We start from the raw sequence: 14,037 nt of genomic DNA, 5'->3' as shown, positions 1-14,037 counted from the left end.
CCCCCGGCCTCCGCCGCGGGCTGAGGGGAGCTCCGTCCGTCCCGCCGCCGAGGGGCTGAGGGAAAGCAGAGCCCCCTTTCTTCCCCCACCCCCGTGCCTCTTTTCCACCGCAGGGAGAGACCTTCCTTCTCCTGACCCCTTCCCCGGCGGGGAGCGGAGGGGAGAGGGATCCCCCTGCCCTCCTCACCCCTGTCAAGCCGGGCTCCCCTGCCCTTTGCTCCCTGTCAAGCGGAGGGTGAGTCAGACATCTCGCAGGCTGCAAGCAGGTGGGGACAGAAGCTGGCTCCTGCCTCGAAGGGAAAGGGTGGTCATTTTCCCTCCCTCTCCCACTTTCTTTCTCCCCGTAGGTGCCGGGGCTGGACCAGGGTGAACTCCTCCTTCGAGTCCTTCGGCCTGTGAAACTTTCGCCATGGCTGGCGGTGGGGTCGGGACCTCGCTCCTGCTGATGGCCGGCATCATGGTAGCGGTGGGGCTGTGCAGGAGATTGACCCGCCGCCGGCTGCATGCCCACCAGCGCCTTTGCACTTTCCTGTTGGAGATGTTTAGCACCTTCCAGATTTGTGCCTGCACTAACGAGCTCTGCTTGCTCGGCAATGTGGAGCCGAAGCCGCATACCGCCCTCACTCTCACCTACGGTTTCACCGTCCTGCACGGCTTGACTCTGACCGGCAGCACATGCAATCCCTGTGGCACCTTGCAGCCGATGTGGGGTGGTGGGATATCGGTCAAGATGGGTGGACTCAAAATCGCCGCTCAGTTCGTGGCTGCAGTGCTTGCCAGAGTGTTCATGCACTTCATCTGGAGCCTGGAGATGGCAGAGCCACATTTTGGAGCACTCTCGCAGGGCTGCAGCAGCCCCATGCAGACTACAGAGACGCAGGCGTTCTGCATAGAACTGCTCTTTTCTGTCGTTTTCCAGCTGAGCGTCCTGCGAGTGGAAGGTGTTAATCCCAAATACAAAGTCCATTTGATTGCTCTTCTCATCACCATGCTCGTGTATGCAGGTTAGTCTTTTTTTTTTTCTCTGTTTCTGCAATAAAGTTGTAACGGAAGGGGTTTTTTATTTTCTTAAAAGTGTTAAGTTGCAAAATTATTTTTCATAGATTACAAAAAACGTATCAGGGAAAGTCTTTGGTCCTACATACACAGAGTTCATTTGGAGTTTATGTAAAGTTTGCCTGGTTAGATTCCAGGCAAGTGTGGGGTTAAGAATGAAATGAGTTACGAATTTAAAATGATGTCAAATCTACAACTAAATATCATTAAGAGTGTCACAGAACACTGTTAAAATATCTCAGTGAAGGACCATTTTGTAATCTGATTTTATATGGCGTGAGAGATTTCATATCATGTGCTCTAAGTGGCATTGCGAGAGCGCACCCCGTCTGCATCAGGAAAAAAATGCTGATTGTGCAACGTCAGGGTACAGACCAGTAATGTGGAAGTTCTGCATTCAGGCAATGCATAATTCATATCAGTGCAGTTTATTTAACTGCCTTAAGTCAGAAGCAGGAATGGTTGTTTGTAGAATGCATGCAGAAATGATAAAATAATAACTCATGAAACCAAATGTAAAAAAAAGAAGAAATTAGGTGCCTGTTGTATCATGGCATTTACAAGGGTCTCATGTCTCTGTAATGCCCTGTGTGGCCATGTCCTTGCCTCTGCCTGATTGTCACCTCATGCTTCCCAGAGCTGGGACACTGTCACCTGCGCAGCCTCTCTGGACCATTAGGGAGGAAGAGGTGAGGGGATTCAGTCTGAACTTCTTTCTGCTGACTGTTGATGCTCCCTGTTGTCACCAGTGAAGTGCCAGAGTATGTCACTTGTCACTTGAGTACTGCCCTGCAGGGAGTGGCTTGTACTGGGAAGGAGTTTCTGTAGTTTAGGGTACAGGGAGGTGAGAGAGAGATGGTTACGGAACTCCTTGCTTGTGCTACAGCCCCCACCACAGAGAAGGTCATCTAGGAGATTATCAAATCCATTTATGAGAGGGCGAGATCACTCCCTTATCTGCAAACATCTGGGATGTCACTGACATCTTGTCCAGAAGGTTTAACTGTATTATGCTATCTAACATAATAGCATATAGTAGAATAAAGTACAGTCAAATTCTCAGATGTATTAATGAAAAAAGCCTTACTCATTATGTTTAGCTGAAATTAGCTAACACCTGAAAGATTAAAAGAACTCCATGGAGAATTTTGAGAATTAACTTAGCAATTTGAACTACTTTCTAAAATTAATTTTTGAAGGCAGAGGCAAGGTGTCAATGCATTCTAGCACATTAAATATATTTCTGAATTGCTCAGTAAAAGTGTAGCCAAAGATTATCCTAGCTCTTCTACAAGCATAGAAAGCTGGATTCCTGATTCTTAACATTCCTTTCCTGCTTAGCAAATAGTCATATAAAATAATACGTGTCACATTGCCTTTCTCTTTGCTAGTTCATACAAAGAATTCATACCCAGTGTCGTTGGCCAGGCTGGCCTCATATCTTTTTCTAGCAGAAGGCTGTGTACCAAGTCTCTTTCCTTGTGACAATCTTGGACGTGTTATGACTATCCAGTGCAATCGATCTGCATGTACTTCTAGGAAACATCAGACCTACTGCACCCAGGCCTCTTTCATATGCACAGTTTGTCTGTATCGCGTGCAGAACACCCTGTGCTACCTGGGCATTTTTCTTTTCGTTTCCTTTAATCTAGAATCAGGTCTACTGTAAAAATATATATGCATTTTGGGGAGCAGATCCTGAACCTACTTTTATTCCCTACTTAGTGGAAAATCTCGTTCTTTCTTGTTCACTCTGCTCCAAGCTTCCTAAGGTTTGCACTCTTTGCTGTACACTCAGTTTCAAAAGGAAAGGTGAAAAGTGCAGTCCTCTCTCCCTGCAGTAGTCATGAGCCTGGCATTTACTAAGATGTGGATTGAGGCCTCTTGAGGTAGAGGAGGGCATAAAACCCAAGATTTCCATCACTGAGCTATTATACGACTGTGGGAACAGGCTGCTGCTGTTAATTTCTTTCTGTGATGAAGTCACAGGCTTGCACTATAACAGATCTCTTTTTCAGTGGAAGGTTAGGTATGTACATGTAGGACACCTTAAGAGTTCTCAAACCTTTCTTGCTGCCTCTTTCTCTTTGCCCACGTCTACACACAAACGTTCCCCAGGATGTCCTCCATTCTCCTGCCCCCTCCATTTTGAGGGCTGCTGATTGGGACCCCCTTCCCACAGCCACTCAGCACAGCCTACTGACAACATGCCAAGTAGCTGAGGCAATAGCAAAGGGCCTGCCTGGCAGGCAGCCACGACACGTGTCTGGTGCATATACACGACCCACAGTATATCCTGTGGGTCTTCTGGTGTAGCCCTAGCCATGTCTGTTCCACTTCCAGTTTGAGAAACCGTGCTTCATACACGCAGTAGGAAGAGTGACTTCCAAATTATGGATAGTGGCCTCCAGCAGGTGAAGCTCTCTTCTACAGGCTTTGAAGACAGGCAGATGCTTAACTTAGCTGGGATGGATCATTCTCAGGAAATCTTCTGCACCTCCTTGTTAACTGTTTATAAGGAACTTGAGTGCTTCTTCAAGAGGAACGGATCTTTCTTGCTCACCCAGCACCAAAGGGCTAGGCAACCAGCACAAGTTTAGGCAAAGCAATGCTAATTTAGGCAAACTGGTAACATTCTTCCTTTTTCCTACAAAAATAGCGAAAGGTTTAGAAAATTGTATAAATAATGATTTTTCAAACTTTGACAGATACAGTGTTCTAGCTAGGAACTCAGAAAGGTGCATTACATTTACAAAATAAAATTCATGCTAATGAGTTCTTTTTACACACTGATTTTAAAAAACAAATCAATTGTGCCTTCAGGACCCGTGTTTATATTACAGTTATGAATTAATCAGAAATGTTAGAAAATACATCTCCTACATAGTATATCATATTTCATTCCATGAATTATGTTCTACTATGAGTTTGAAAGCTGTATCCTATCAGAGGAATGACTGCTGTCTAAAAAGGGACTGTAAGAAGGAGTATCTCTTACTCCAATTTGGTTTGGGTAAAATTTTGAAGGATAGCCATATCCCCATGGCTTACAGCCATCTAAATGTACTGATACACATATAGGGCTCAAAAACATTAAATTGTATTTATATGGTTGACTAAGTGAATTTGTTGGAAAAAATAAATGTAGTTAGGTCGCTGTTTTGTGTACCCCATGAAAGGTACTTAGGTATGCCATACAACTTACTCCAACAAATAACATCAGATTATACAGTATTTTCAAAATTACAAGATGTTCCTTTAGTTTTTCTTCTACTTCTTCATAGTTAAAAATATTTGGATTTTTTTTTTACATTTAGTTTTACACAGACCAAATTTTTATAGTAGTACATACTGTACACAAAAGCTCCAATACTGCGTTCATTCTGTTTCTTCTACTAAGTAAGAACATTATGTCTTTGCATATTAAGGGAATGATTCAGAAGCTAAGGATGCAGACCATATACATGTTGGCACAGAATAATTTTGGATATTTCCTTTAGGAAAATGTTTAATTGGGGGAAGAAAAAAAATACACCTTTTGAGGGCTTTTTCATTGACAGGCAATATTACAATGAAGTCAGAATTGTATGAGATTGATTAGATCTTTCTGAGCTGAACATAGCAAGGTAAAAATGACATACATATTTTTAATTCTGAGTTTCTTCCTAATTTTTGTTTTGCCTTTAGTATTTCAAAAGTTAAAATTACTTTCTCACACATTGTGTGGAGCACACATTACTTCACCTGTTTAAGTTTTTATGTATACACCATCAAAGATGTTACTCTTCTTTTGCCATAAAATCACTTCTCTTTTCTGGTACACAGACTGAGATGTTTAATAAATATTTTAAAATAAGATTATACTAGTGGCCCTGGCCTATGGTTGATATTCCAGTAGTTATTAGCAGTGAATATTGAAGAAATAACAGCAGTTAAAACTGTCTAATGTTCAGAAACAGCAACTGCATCCTGAGAGTGAAATTCTACTCTTAAATGTATGTTTGTGGATATAAAAGCAGAAGCAGTGAATTCATAAATAAATAGATTAAAGCAAAGTAAATTATTGTAGATGGCCTTCCTGGCAACAGTGAAAGTTGTTAATATGTCAATGTCTAGAATAACAGGCTGCACAGCAAATCTGAGTTGCTCTTCAGAGCAAGTGTAAAACCAGAGTAAACTGAGTAGGTCAACAAAGATTAAAATGTTCCCGAACTGTACTAACGGTAAAGGAAATAATAAGGAGAACACAGAAAGAGAAATACAGAAGAGGAGAATGACAAAGACCTTACTGAAACTTTCGGTAAATGATTGGGTGCTCATAACAAATGAGGATTACAGCAGCATTGTATTTGCACAAAGGATAATTTCAAAGCTCATGCTGGCTTATTTGAGAAAATCAAGAATAACCTTTAAGAAATGAAATAGACACAATTATATTTTATGGCAATAGACTAATAGATAAAACAGGGGGCGGTTATAGTATAGAAATAGATAATTAGATAATTTTACCACATAATGCTTTTTCTTGCAGGATTGCAGTGAGAGGAACAATATATGTTGGAATTAAAAACAGTTAACGTCCAGGTTCATCTGCAGTGCAATTACAGTTAGTCCCCACAATGTAATATGTTTGGGTCTAGTTATTTAGAGAATGTTTAGGCAACTTCATTTACATCTGAAGTCAGAGGCAAGGAAAGATGCTTGGCTTCTTTAAGCTTCCTTTTTCAAGAGAGTGGAGTGGGAGTTGATTTTGTTTTCTTCAAATAACATACAGAATAATTGTGAAGGCTTTTCCCCAAGTTATTACCATATGATAATCTTAGTGTTCTGTACATTGATATGATAATATTAGTGTTCTAGTAAGAAAGTATAGAGGTCAGTTTAGGAAGAACAGCGCTTAACAGTTTTTCCATTGTCTTGCATGTGTTACATGCGACATGGGGACATTATGAAAGCTTAGTATTTGTTTGCTAATATTTGTGTAATTTCTGTCTCTTCTAAAAGCGTGATACAGACTATTAGTAAAACAGCTTGTAGTCTTATCAATAGAAACATTCAACATTAGCCAAATCCTTCTCTTCAAAGAATATTTGCTAGAAAGAGATAAAGGAAGTTATAGCCTACACCTCAGATATTTTAAAGCATTTTAGAAAACAGTTAAACTGTTAACCATATCATCAGGTAAATAACTTCAGAAGAGTTTATCTGTTCAAATGCTTTCTGCTAATTCATTTTATTGCAGGGTGTGTACATTTCTTGTAGTATTGTGTATGTGCATTTCAATATTAATTTAAAATAAAGAAAGGTGGTTTGATTTTATATTGTTTATATTTTATTGCAGGTGGAAATCTCACAGGAGCAATATTTAACCCAGCATTGGCTTTTTCATTACATGCAAATTGTTTCTATGACAAATTTTTTAGTTACTCACTAGTATATTGGATAGCACCATCCTTAGGTAAGTTCTTAATACTTTATGTATTTAAGTGTTATTTAGCACATGCTTCAAAAAATGGCTATTCTTTAATAGCCTGCTCGTGTTCTGTTCTAAATAAAATCCAGAAAATGGTCAATTATAACGTACATGTAAAAGTCATTCAGAATCATGGGTTTGTGTTGCAAATGTAAGCTACATATTTTAAACTCATTTAATGCTCTATGTAGAACACCTGTAACACTGTTTTGTGACTCTAATACTGAGTTTTAAACAACAGTTTCATTCACAAAATAATATCTACTGTTTAGATCAGGAAACAACCATATTAGGTTATATAATTTTTTAGTTTAGATGTCACGTTCAAAGTCTAAGTACCTTTGGGATACTTTGACCAAGATATAATGTACCTACCAAAAAAACCACCACAGCACAATTCTAAATGGAAAAAGGTTAGTGTTTAGGTTAGGGTTAACTGGTTAGTTATAAACCAACAGCTGTTTACTTCGGAGCATGATCCTTTCAAAGCTGCCTGTTGTTTGGGACTTTATGCCTTGGTATTAAAATCCAGCCTGTTTGAGGTATGCTGCATATTCTCACACTGACCAAAGGTGCACTTGTAGATTCTAGGAGAATATTAAAAAGGACAGGAGGCTACCTGAAAGTAAATATTAGCCTGATTAAGTTCAAAAGAGAAACATAGTAGCTAGCATGCAGTTTCTGTCTTGCTTTGTGACAGTATACAAGAACATGGGGATGATTAATTAAAAAGAAAAAAGCAAACCAGAAGTATTAGGACAGATGCTTAAAATACGCTTTCTCAATTATTACTATTATAATATCAGATTTTTTTTATCTGCATAGTGTCTAAACTTTGCAGTTCCCATTCTACATTTTTGCCCCAATCACTGTTAGAAACAATCTGTTCTTAGTTTAAGAATATGGACTATTAGTAACTGGAATTTTTCTAACTTAAATTATGGTTTTAATTTGGAAGCTATTGATTTTTAACTTCTAGTTGTGTGCAGATGAAAAAGCTCCAAGTAATACTTCATGCTGTTGATTGTTTACAGTTAGTCCCTACAAATCTTGAGCCTTCTGCTTAGAGGGTATATAAAGCAGCAGTCAACTAATCTCGAGTCCTTTCATGTCTCTTAATCCTATTAGAAGGTACTACAGTGGTATTGGAAAGAAGGTGGGCTGTGAAAAACACTGAGGAAACATCTCAAAGGGCTCCAGTTATTACAAATGATTTCTTTTTCTTTGAGTCCATGTCTGTGCGTGTTCTACTTACAGTGACTCTCAGTCAAAAATGGAGACAGAATTTTTAGTCAAACTAAAATTCACTATAATATAATTTTGTTAAATTAGACATCCAAACAGGATGAATGAACAACAGAATAAGCTTGATAAAACCCCATGCGCTACTCCAGTTAGTAGCTAATGAAATGTCTTCAGCAAAGCTGGGTCCTAGCAGAATATATGATATTCCTTAGATTTCACATTTACCTTTCTGGTATATTAACAGATTTCAGCCTGATACCCATTTTGAGATTGTCTGGGTTGTAAGTACTTGGGCTTTAATATTTTGACAAGGGATCTAAAGAAACAGGAGGCAGAACATGTTTCAGACAAAACACCATGTTCTACTTAGCAAGATGCATCCTGCAGAACTGCTTTGCAGAAAGCCTTCAGGTGATTTTGTCTTGAGTAAGAAAATTAACAGATGTTAACACAAATGGAACCACGACCTGAGGAATTTAGAATGCGGTTAGGGGGTAATGTTTTATTTCTGTGAAAATTCATAAACAGCACTTTATCGTTAGTTAACATACAGAAAATACATACAGAATGTATTGAATGCATTCTCCTAATTTATGAGGGAAAGGAACTCCAGACCAAGCAGTTGTAAAGAGGCGAATACTCAGGACATGTCACTTTTTGTAGTGTCACTACTGTAGCCAAACATTTAGCTACAGATCACAGGTCTGTGGGTCACCTGAAGGGCTGAGTAGCCTATTGGTAATACAGATATCTCATTACAAAACAAGGGAGCTTCATGGATACATATAGACCTTATCTTATAAACCAAGAGTTGTAAGCAAATGTAAGGTGTCAGAGGTGGAAGCATAGAGGAGATAGTTGTATTTGAAAACTGAATTGATGAATACAGGAGTGCACATCTACAAATCTAACACGAAAAGAAATTTTTCTGACACTTTTTGAAAATAAGAAAATAATAGGAATAGATTTTTTTCTTCCAAAATTGCACCAAATGATGAGGCATGTAGGAAAATGACCTGTTACGATGACAATAAAATTGTTGTGAAAAGAATATTTAAGCAGAATCATGAAAGTAGGTGATGAGGGAAGGGATATTTTAAATTTAGTTGTAAAAGTTACTTTCAGAATCCATGTGTCAGCAGAAATACTGTTTCATATTTCCTAGAAACTGGCAGAGTCATAGTGATATGCTAACCTGATATCTCACTTTTCCCAGCATCAGCATCTTAGATGGTTAAATTACTTTGCTCTTATTTTGAGGAATTCTTTTAGGAGTCTAGGTTTTTTTGTGATTTGCTGAACCAGGGACTAGCATACCATGAAACTTCAAATTGCCTGTGCAAAGTGCAGTATGATCTCATTTATGGGCATAGCAAACACCCACGAGGACAAGGAGCCTGAGACCGTTCAGTATATAATGGATACCCTGATCTAGCCATAAGCGACTTCTTAACTGCCAACTTTAAACCAATTTGCTTAGAAAGGACACTTAGAACAAGAGAAAGATTATCACCTTCACAAGAGGAAGAGGAAGTGGAAGTTTTCTTTTAGGATTAACAAATCTACTGGTGGTTTATGGTCTTTCATGAATATAATCCTGGAACTGTACTTAAGAATTCATTTTTCAAAATGGCTTCACTGACATTTTGGTAAAGGTGATTCTCCAGTAGCACTAAAACAACTAATTCCTGTAGTAAATACAGATGTCAGCAAGTGTTTATGACTGAGCAGGCCTAAATTCTGGACTGTGAACACAGAAGCAGTAAATACCAGTAGAACAAAGATAGTTTCTGTTTTACTGCCAAAAAAAATATTCTTGTTAGTTGTCCAGGCATGATTACACCCTTAGTAAAAATGGGGACTGAGCTAATGCTTCTCTTTCAGTACCAATGCAAGGGCAGCTATGAATGGAAGAGTTGGTGACAAGATAGTGGACATGAGGGCAATAAAATGAAATGCTCTTTCCTAGACAGGTGCCAGCTTAGCATCCTGCCAGTTTTCTAACACTATAAAAACAGAATGAATGCTCACTTCTTTAGATTAGTTTTACCAGAAAGACTAATAGTATTCCTTAGAAGAAAAAGATTTTCACCATCAGGATAGAAAGTAAGTGCGTGCCACAAAAGTCACTTAGCAGTAGATATAAATGGAGGAGGTAAGCAAGGGAGAAGGAAGGCTACAGGTGAAAACTTTCACCCTTCTGCTCAGAGGAGAGGGTATTCAGAGGTTTCCATCAAGTTCAGTACACTTAAGCATGGAGCTTAGCAAAGAAAACAAGAATTGCAAGTCCATGTGCAGTGAAGTGATTGGCATCCAGGAAGTTCTTAGAAAACTGTCACTACTCAAGTCCAATTCAAATACGAAAGGGCCAGTGAGTGGTAATCCTGTACTTGACCTGCTTACAAACAGAAAAACGGGTGGTGAATGTGGCCACTTGGGTTGTAGTCCTCACAAGAGTTCAGGGTCCAGAGGAAGACTGGGAAGGTAAACAGCAGAGCTGTTCAGACTTTGGACTTCAGGAGAACAAAATTCTGCTTATTTAGGGAATGGCTTATACAGATCAGAATTAAAACATGAAATATCCAAAGAAAAAAACCAAGATTATCAACTCATAAGGATCATTTGCACGGTCTGTTGAAGTTTTCTTTGTGAAAAAGACTGTTTGCAAAAAGCACTGACTGCCTCTAACCTTCCCAACAGAAAATTTGATTTTTCTGCAATCGCTGCTGTATTGCATGCTAGACACTCAAATACTTGAACATAATGTGTATTTTCAATACCAGCTGTGTCTTTCTCAAATACATTTAAATAAAGGTCCTTTCTCTAATTTCTCTATTCAGGTACAATACTTGTGGCTTTCATATGGGATGAAATCCTTCCTCGGATATCCTGAGACATCAAATTTTGAAATCTAGCAGTACTACATTAAAAAAATACTTTCAACATCTGCAGACATGAAGCTTTCAGAAAGCTGTTGACATCAACTGCCCCACCACCTTTCCATTGTATTTTCAGATTTCATGTTTGAAATATGTGACTTACAACTTTGTATTCAAATACTTATTTTGTAATAGCATAGTGGGATTTTGAGAATATCTGCCAACATTTTCAGTTAACCCATATGAATGTGAAGGACTGTTAAAACATTGAAACTTTTTCACTTTAGCCATAAGTGCCATTTGCTGACCTTTATTACAACAGCATGCAAAACTAATTTTAAAGAAATACCCAGTCCTTTCAAGGTTTGATTTTATTGGATTTCTTCCCATAGAAGGCACCTGCAAAAAAGGAGCTGAAGATTTTATTCTTATATTGACCTCACCATATTCCTACTTGCAATATACGTACCTCTGAGAGGAAGAAAGGCTACACTACTCCCTAGAAGAGTCTCCACAGCTCTGTTGTAGAGGTACCCTACACCAAAATTAAGTCTGTAGGACCAGCATTGTTCTAATAATACTCGAGCGCAGGTAAGTAACCCCTCGCTTCCTTACCAGAAGGCTCTGACCCATCCTGTCCCACTATAGTCTGAGTGTTTATCTTGGTTGGAAGGAGAGGTAATGAAGTACCATCAAATTCTGTGGACACACACATAAAAAGGGCATTTTTGGCAAACAAACCACCCCCCTCCCGCTTTATCAGAGATTACTGCTGCCTCTTCACATAGTAAGAGAGACACAGTGTATAGGGATAAATCATGTGGAACTTATTTTTCCTTGATTTTATGTAACTCTTATCAGCTATTTTTCTTGAAATAAAGGAATTTGCAATATAGGAGAATAAATAAAAGAGCTAAAACCACAGGAAAGCTACATACACAAACTGGCACAAAGATGCCCTTTATAGCCTCAGCTGAGGAGAACACCACCGATAGGTGCCATCCTCTGAAGTTCCGTTTCTAGAATGAGGTTTCTTCTTCTGGATTCATCGTAATTTTTACATATGCCAAAATATATATTTTTCAAATTTAAGACTAAAATCAGTTTTTCACTTTATAATTACTAGGTTTGAAAGGAGAGATGGTTAACAAGTTCTACAAAGATCTCAGTAGTCAGCCCCTCAGCTCATTACCCAAGTCACCTTGCAGACCATATTCTAAGAGAAAGGGAAGGAATCAGACAGGGGTTTTTTCCACAGTGAAATTATGAACCAAGTCTTGAACAGCTACTATTGTCAGCTATCTTTTTTGCAAGAGTTTGGGAAGTAAATGTTTTCATGTAATTTCTTACTTATTGCAATAAAATCTTTTCTCGTTTTGATTTTCCAGGGTACCTTTAAGATTATATTGCAAAATGAAATCAACTGTTTGAACATGCTTTTCATAGAAAAGAATCTTATCCATGACCCTATATTCAGTCATTAAAATAAAATTAAAAAAAGTAGCCTGCCAATACACTGAAGAGAACTAGAACTGCTGGGTTATCATTCAGCAGCTCTTTGATACTAGTGTGAGTAGGCCTACTAAAGGAAACTTATCTGTGGTAAAACTCTTCATGGCAAGGACTACACACCACCACACTGTGAGCCTGGTAAGATGTCACCCTTCAGCTGGCTTTACATTTATCTGCTGATTTATAACGCGGCTGCGGAGGGCTGCCAGAGCAGAAACCCGATACATAAGACCTCTGAAAAACATGTACTTTTACACCATGTACTGCTTCTAAAACAGATGTTTTGGGAGGCTTCTACCTGTCACTTTCTTGTTTTACTGCTTTTTATCCTTTTTACATATTTTTAAAAAGTGATCCATACCTTACAGATATTTTTTTTCCCTCCCTGGGACTTTGCCTTTACTAGTGTACTCAAGCCCAGTTTTTAGCCTAATTTCTTAAGGAAATGAGCCTTACGTGATGAACTGATTTGCATGTCTCCTTTGAGCCCATGAGGCCCACACATTAAAGGACTCAAACCTCAAAAAGCATAAAAACAGGCAGCCAGAGAAAAGAGAAAGCAGAGATACAAACCTGCAGGCGGCCAAGATTTGTTAGATGAGAGGCCCTACTTCCACGTCATTTTTGACAGCCTGCAGAAGCAAAGTCCATAAAGCAAAGAGGTCAGATCTGACTTCTGTATGTCTACATTGTTTATTTTGGCATAACACAGAGTTTAAAAAAAAACTGGTAAAAGTCTGAGTGATTAACAAGCAGTTGCTCTATTTATAGCCACTAGAAGTAGAATTTAAAAAAAAAAAATCACTCAGAAATAGACAAGCCTCAAATTGATTAATTTAAGGCAAAACAAAAGCAAAAAACAAAAAGCAGAAAGAATGAAAAATAAAACCAAGTTACAAACTGAACAATTTAACTATTTTTGGTAGTAAAGAAAAAAAGTATTTTACATTCAAAGTAATGAATGCTGACGAAGTATAAGTGTTCCTAGAACACTTACACATAGCTTAAATACAAAGTTTTATTAAAAATAAAACTTGTAAATCCACACACAACACTCCACAATACCACCTTCAGGGCTCATCCAGGTTTGTTTCCGCCTGACCGAAATTAATCTTAGGCCGTTGGTTTGACTGGAAGCACCATAAAACATCTGCTCCTGCAGCTCTGTATCAATACAACACAGATTCTCCTTTCTGGAGCTTCCTACTCCTCAGACATAGCCTGAGAGTACTGAGAGGAGCTGTGTATAGTCCAGCTGCCCTGTAGGTTAACTGTGCCCATCTGCCAGGATATGTAAAAGGTAGTCTGCAGTTTAATAAGAAAACCAACAGAAAGACCACACTCCAACAACCAAGTTATACAGCAGGAAAAAAAAAAAAAATCCAAAGGCTGTTTTAACCATGAACCATGAATTTAGAATTGTTATGAGCTTGCTTTCCTAAATTATGGTGTTGGTAGAGTTCTAGTACTCCTTAGCTGTCCCGAAATCTCACTATGTGAAGATTCTCCAAATCCCAGTGCAAAAATTAAAGCATCACTCTGTAACCTCCTTTGTTACTCTGTATCTCTAACAAAAACATGCATGCATTTACATAAATACATAATGTATACAAAGTGGCTAGGAAAGACACTCTTGTAGAATGTCTTGTTGCATAACATGCTCAATACTTCATTTATTCAGCAACGTCAATAGTTCATAAGACTATTAAATCATCACTAATTTGACTGGCATTCCTAATGAATATTCAACAAAGAGTGGTTATAATTTTCACATACCTTGAAACCAAACCATATCCCAACACGCTAAGCAGGGCAGGACCACTCAATACGATTCCAAGAGTGTAGGGCTGGTAAAGAAAAGTTTTCATATAG

At 38.5% G+C, this 14,037-nt stretch overlaps 1 protein-coding gene across 2 annotated transcripts; it reads left to right on the top strand.

The window, feature by feature from the left end:
- Window positions 1-7: 7 nt before the first annotated feature.
- On the top strand, window positions 8-10,754 carry AQP11 (aquaporin 11). 2 transcript variants are annotated; one of them, XM_010576600.1, is made up of 3 exons: window positions 8-1,004; window positions 6,398-6,514; window positions 10,615-10,754. In XM_010576600.1, the coding sequence occupies exons 1-3, from the start codon at window positions 410-412 to the stop codon at window positions 10,665-10,667; spliced, it is 765 nt and encodes a 254-aa protein (XP_010574902.1). In that variant the 5' UTR covers window positions 8-409; the 3' UTR covers window positions 10,668-10,754. The 2 variants fall into 2 exon arrangements, with proteins under 2 accessions (XP_010574902.1, XP_010574903.1); XM_010576601.1 differs by lacking the exon at window positions 10,615-10,754 and adding an exon at window positions 1,694-1,745 and having other exon boundaries at window positions 6,398-6,502.
- The last annotated feature ends 3,283 nt before the right edge of the window (window positions 10,755-14,037 follow it).

Source organism: Haliaeetus leucocephalus, unplaced genomic scaffold, assembly GCF_000737465.1.
Source record: "Haliaeetus leucocephalus isolate CR32 unplaced genomic scaffold, Haliaeetus_leucocephalus-4.0 Scaffold536, whole genome shotgun sequence".
In the NCBI taxonomy this organism is placed as follows: domain Eukaryota; kingdom Metazoa; phylum Chordata; class Aves; order Accipitriformes; family Accipitridae; genus Haliaeetus; species Haliaeetus leucocephalus.
This window is presented reverse-complemented; position numbering and strand designations above follow the sequence as displayed.

Coding starts and splice junctions, on each gene's coding strand:
- AQP11 (XM_010576600.1), top strand. CDS start 410: ATGGCTGGCGGTGGGGTCGGGACCTCGCTCCTGCTGATGGCCGGCATC. Junction 1,005..6,397: donor CACCATGCTCGTGTATGCAG/GTTAGTCTTTTT, acceptor ATTTTATTGCAG/GTGGAAATCTCACAGGAGCA. Junction 6,515..10,614: donor TTGGATAGCACCATCCTTAG/GTAAGTTCTTAA, acceptor TTCTCTATTCAG/GTACAATACTTGTGGCTTTC.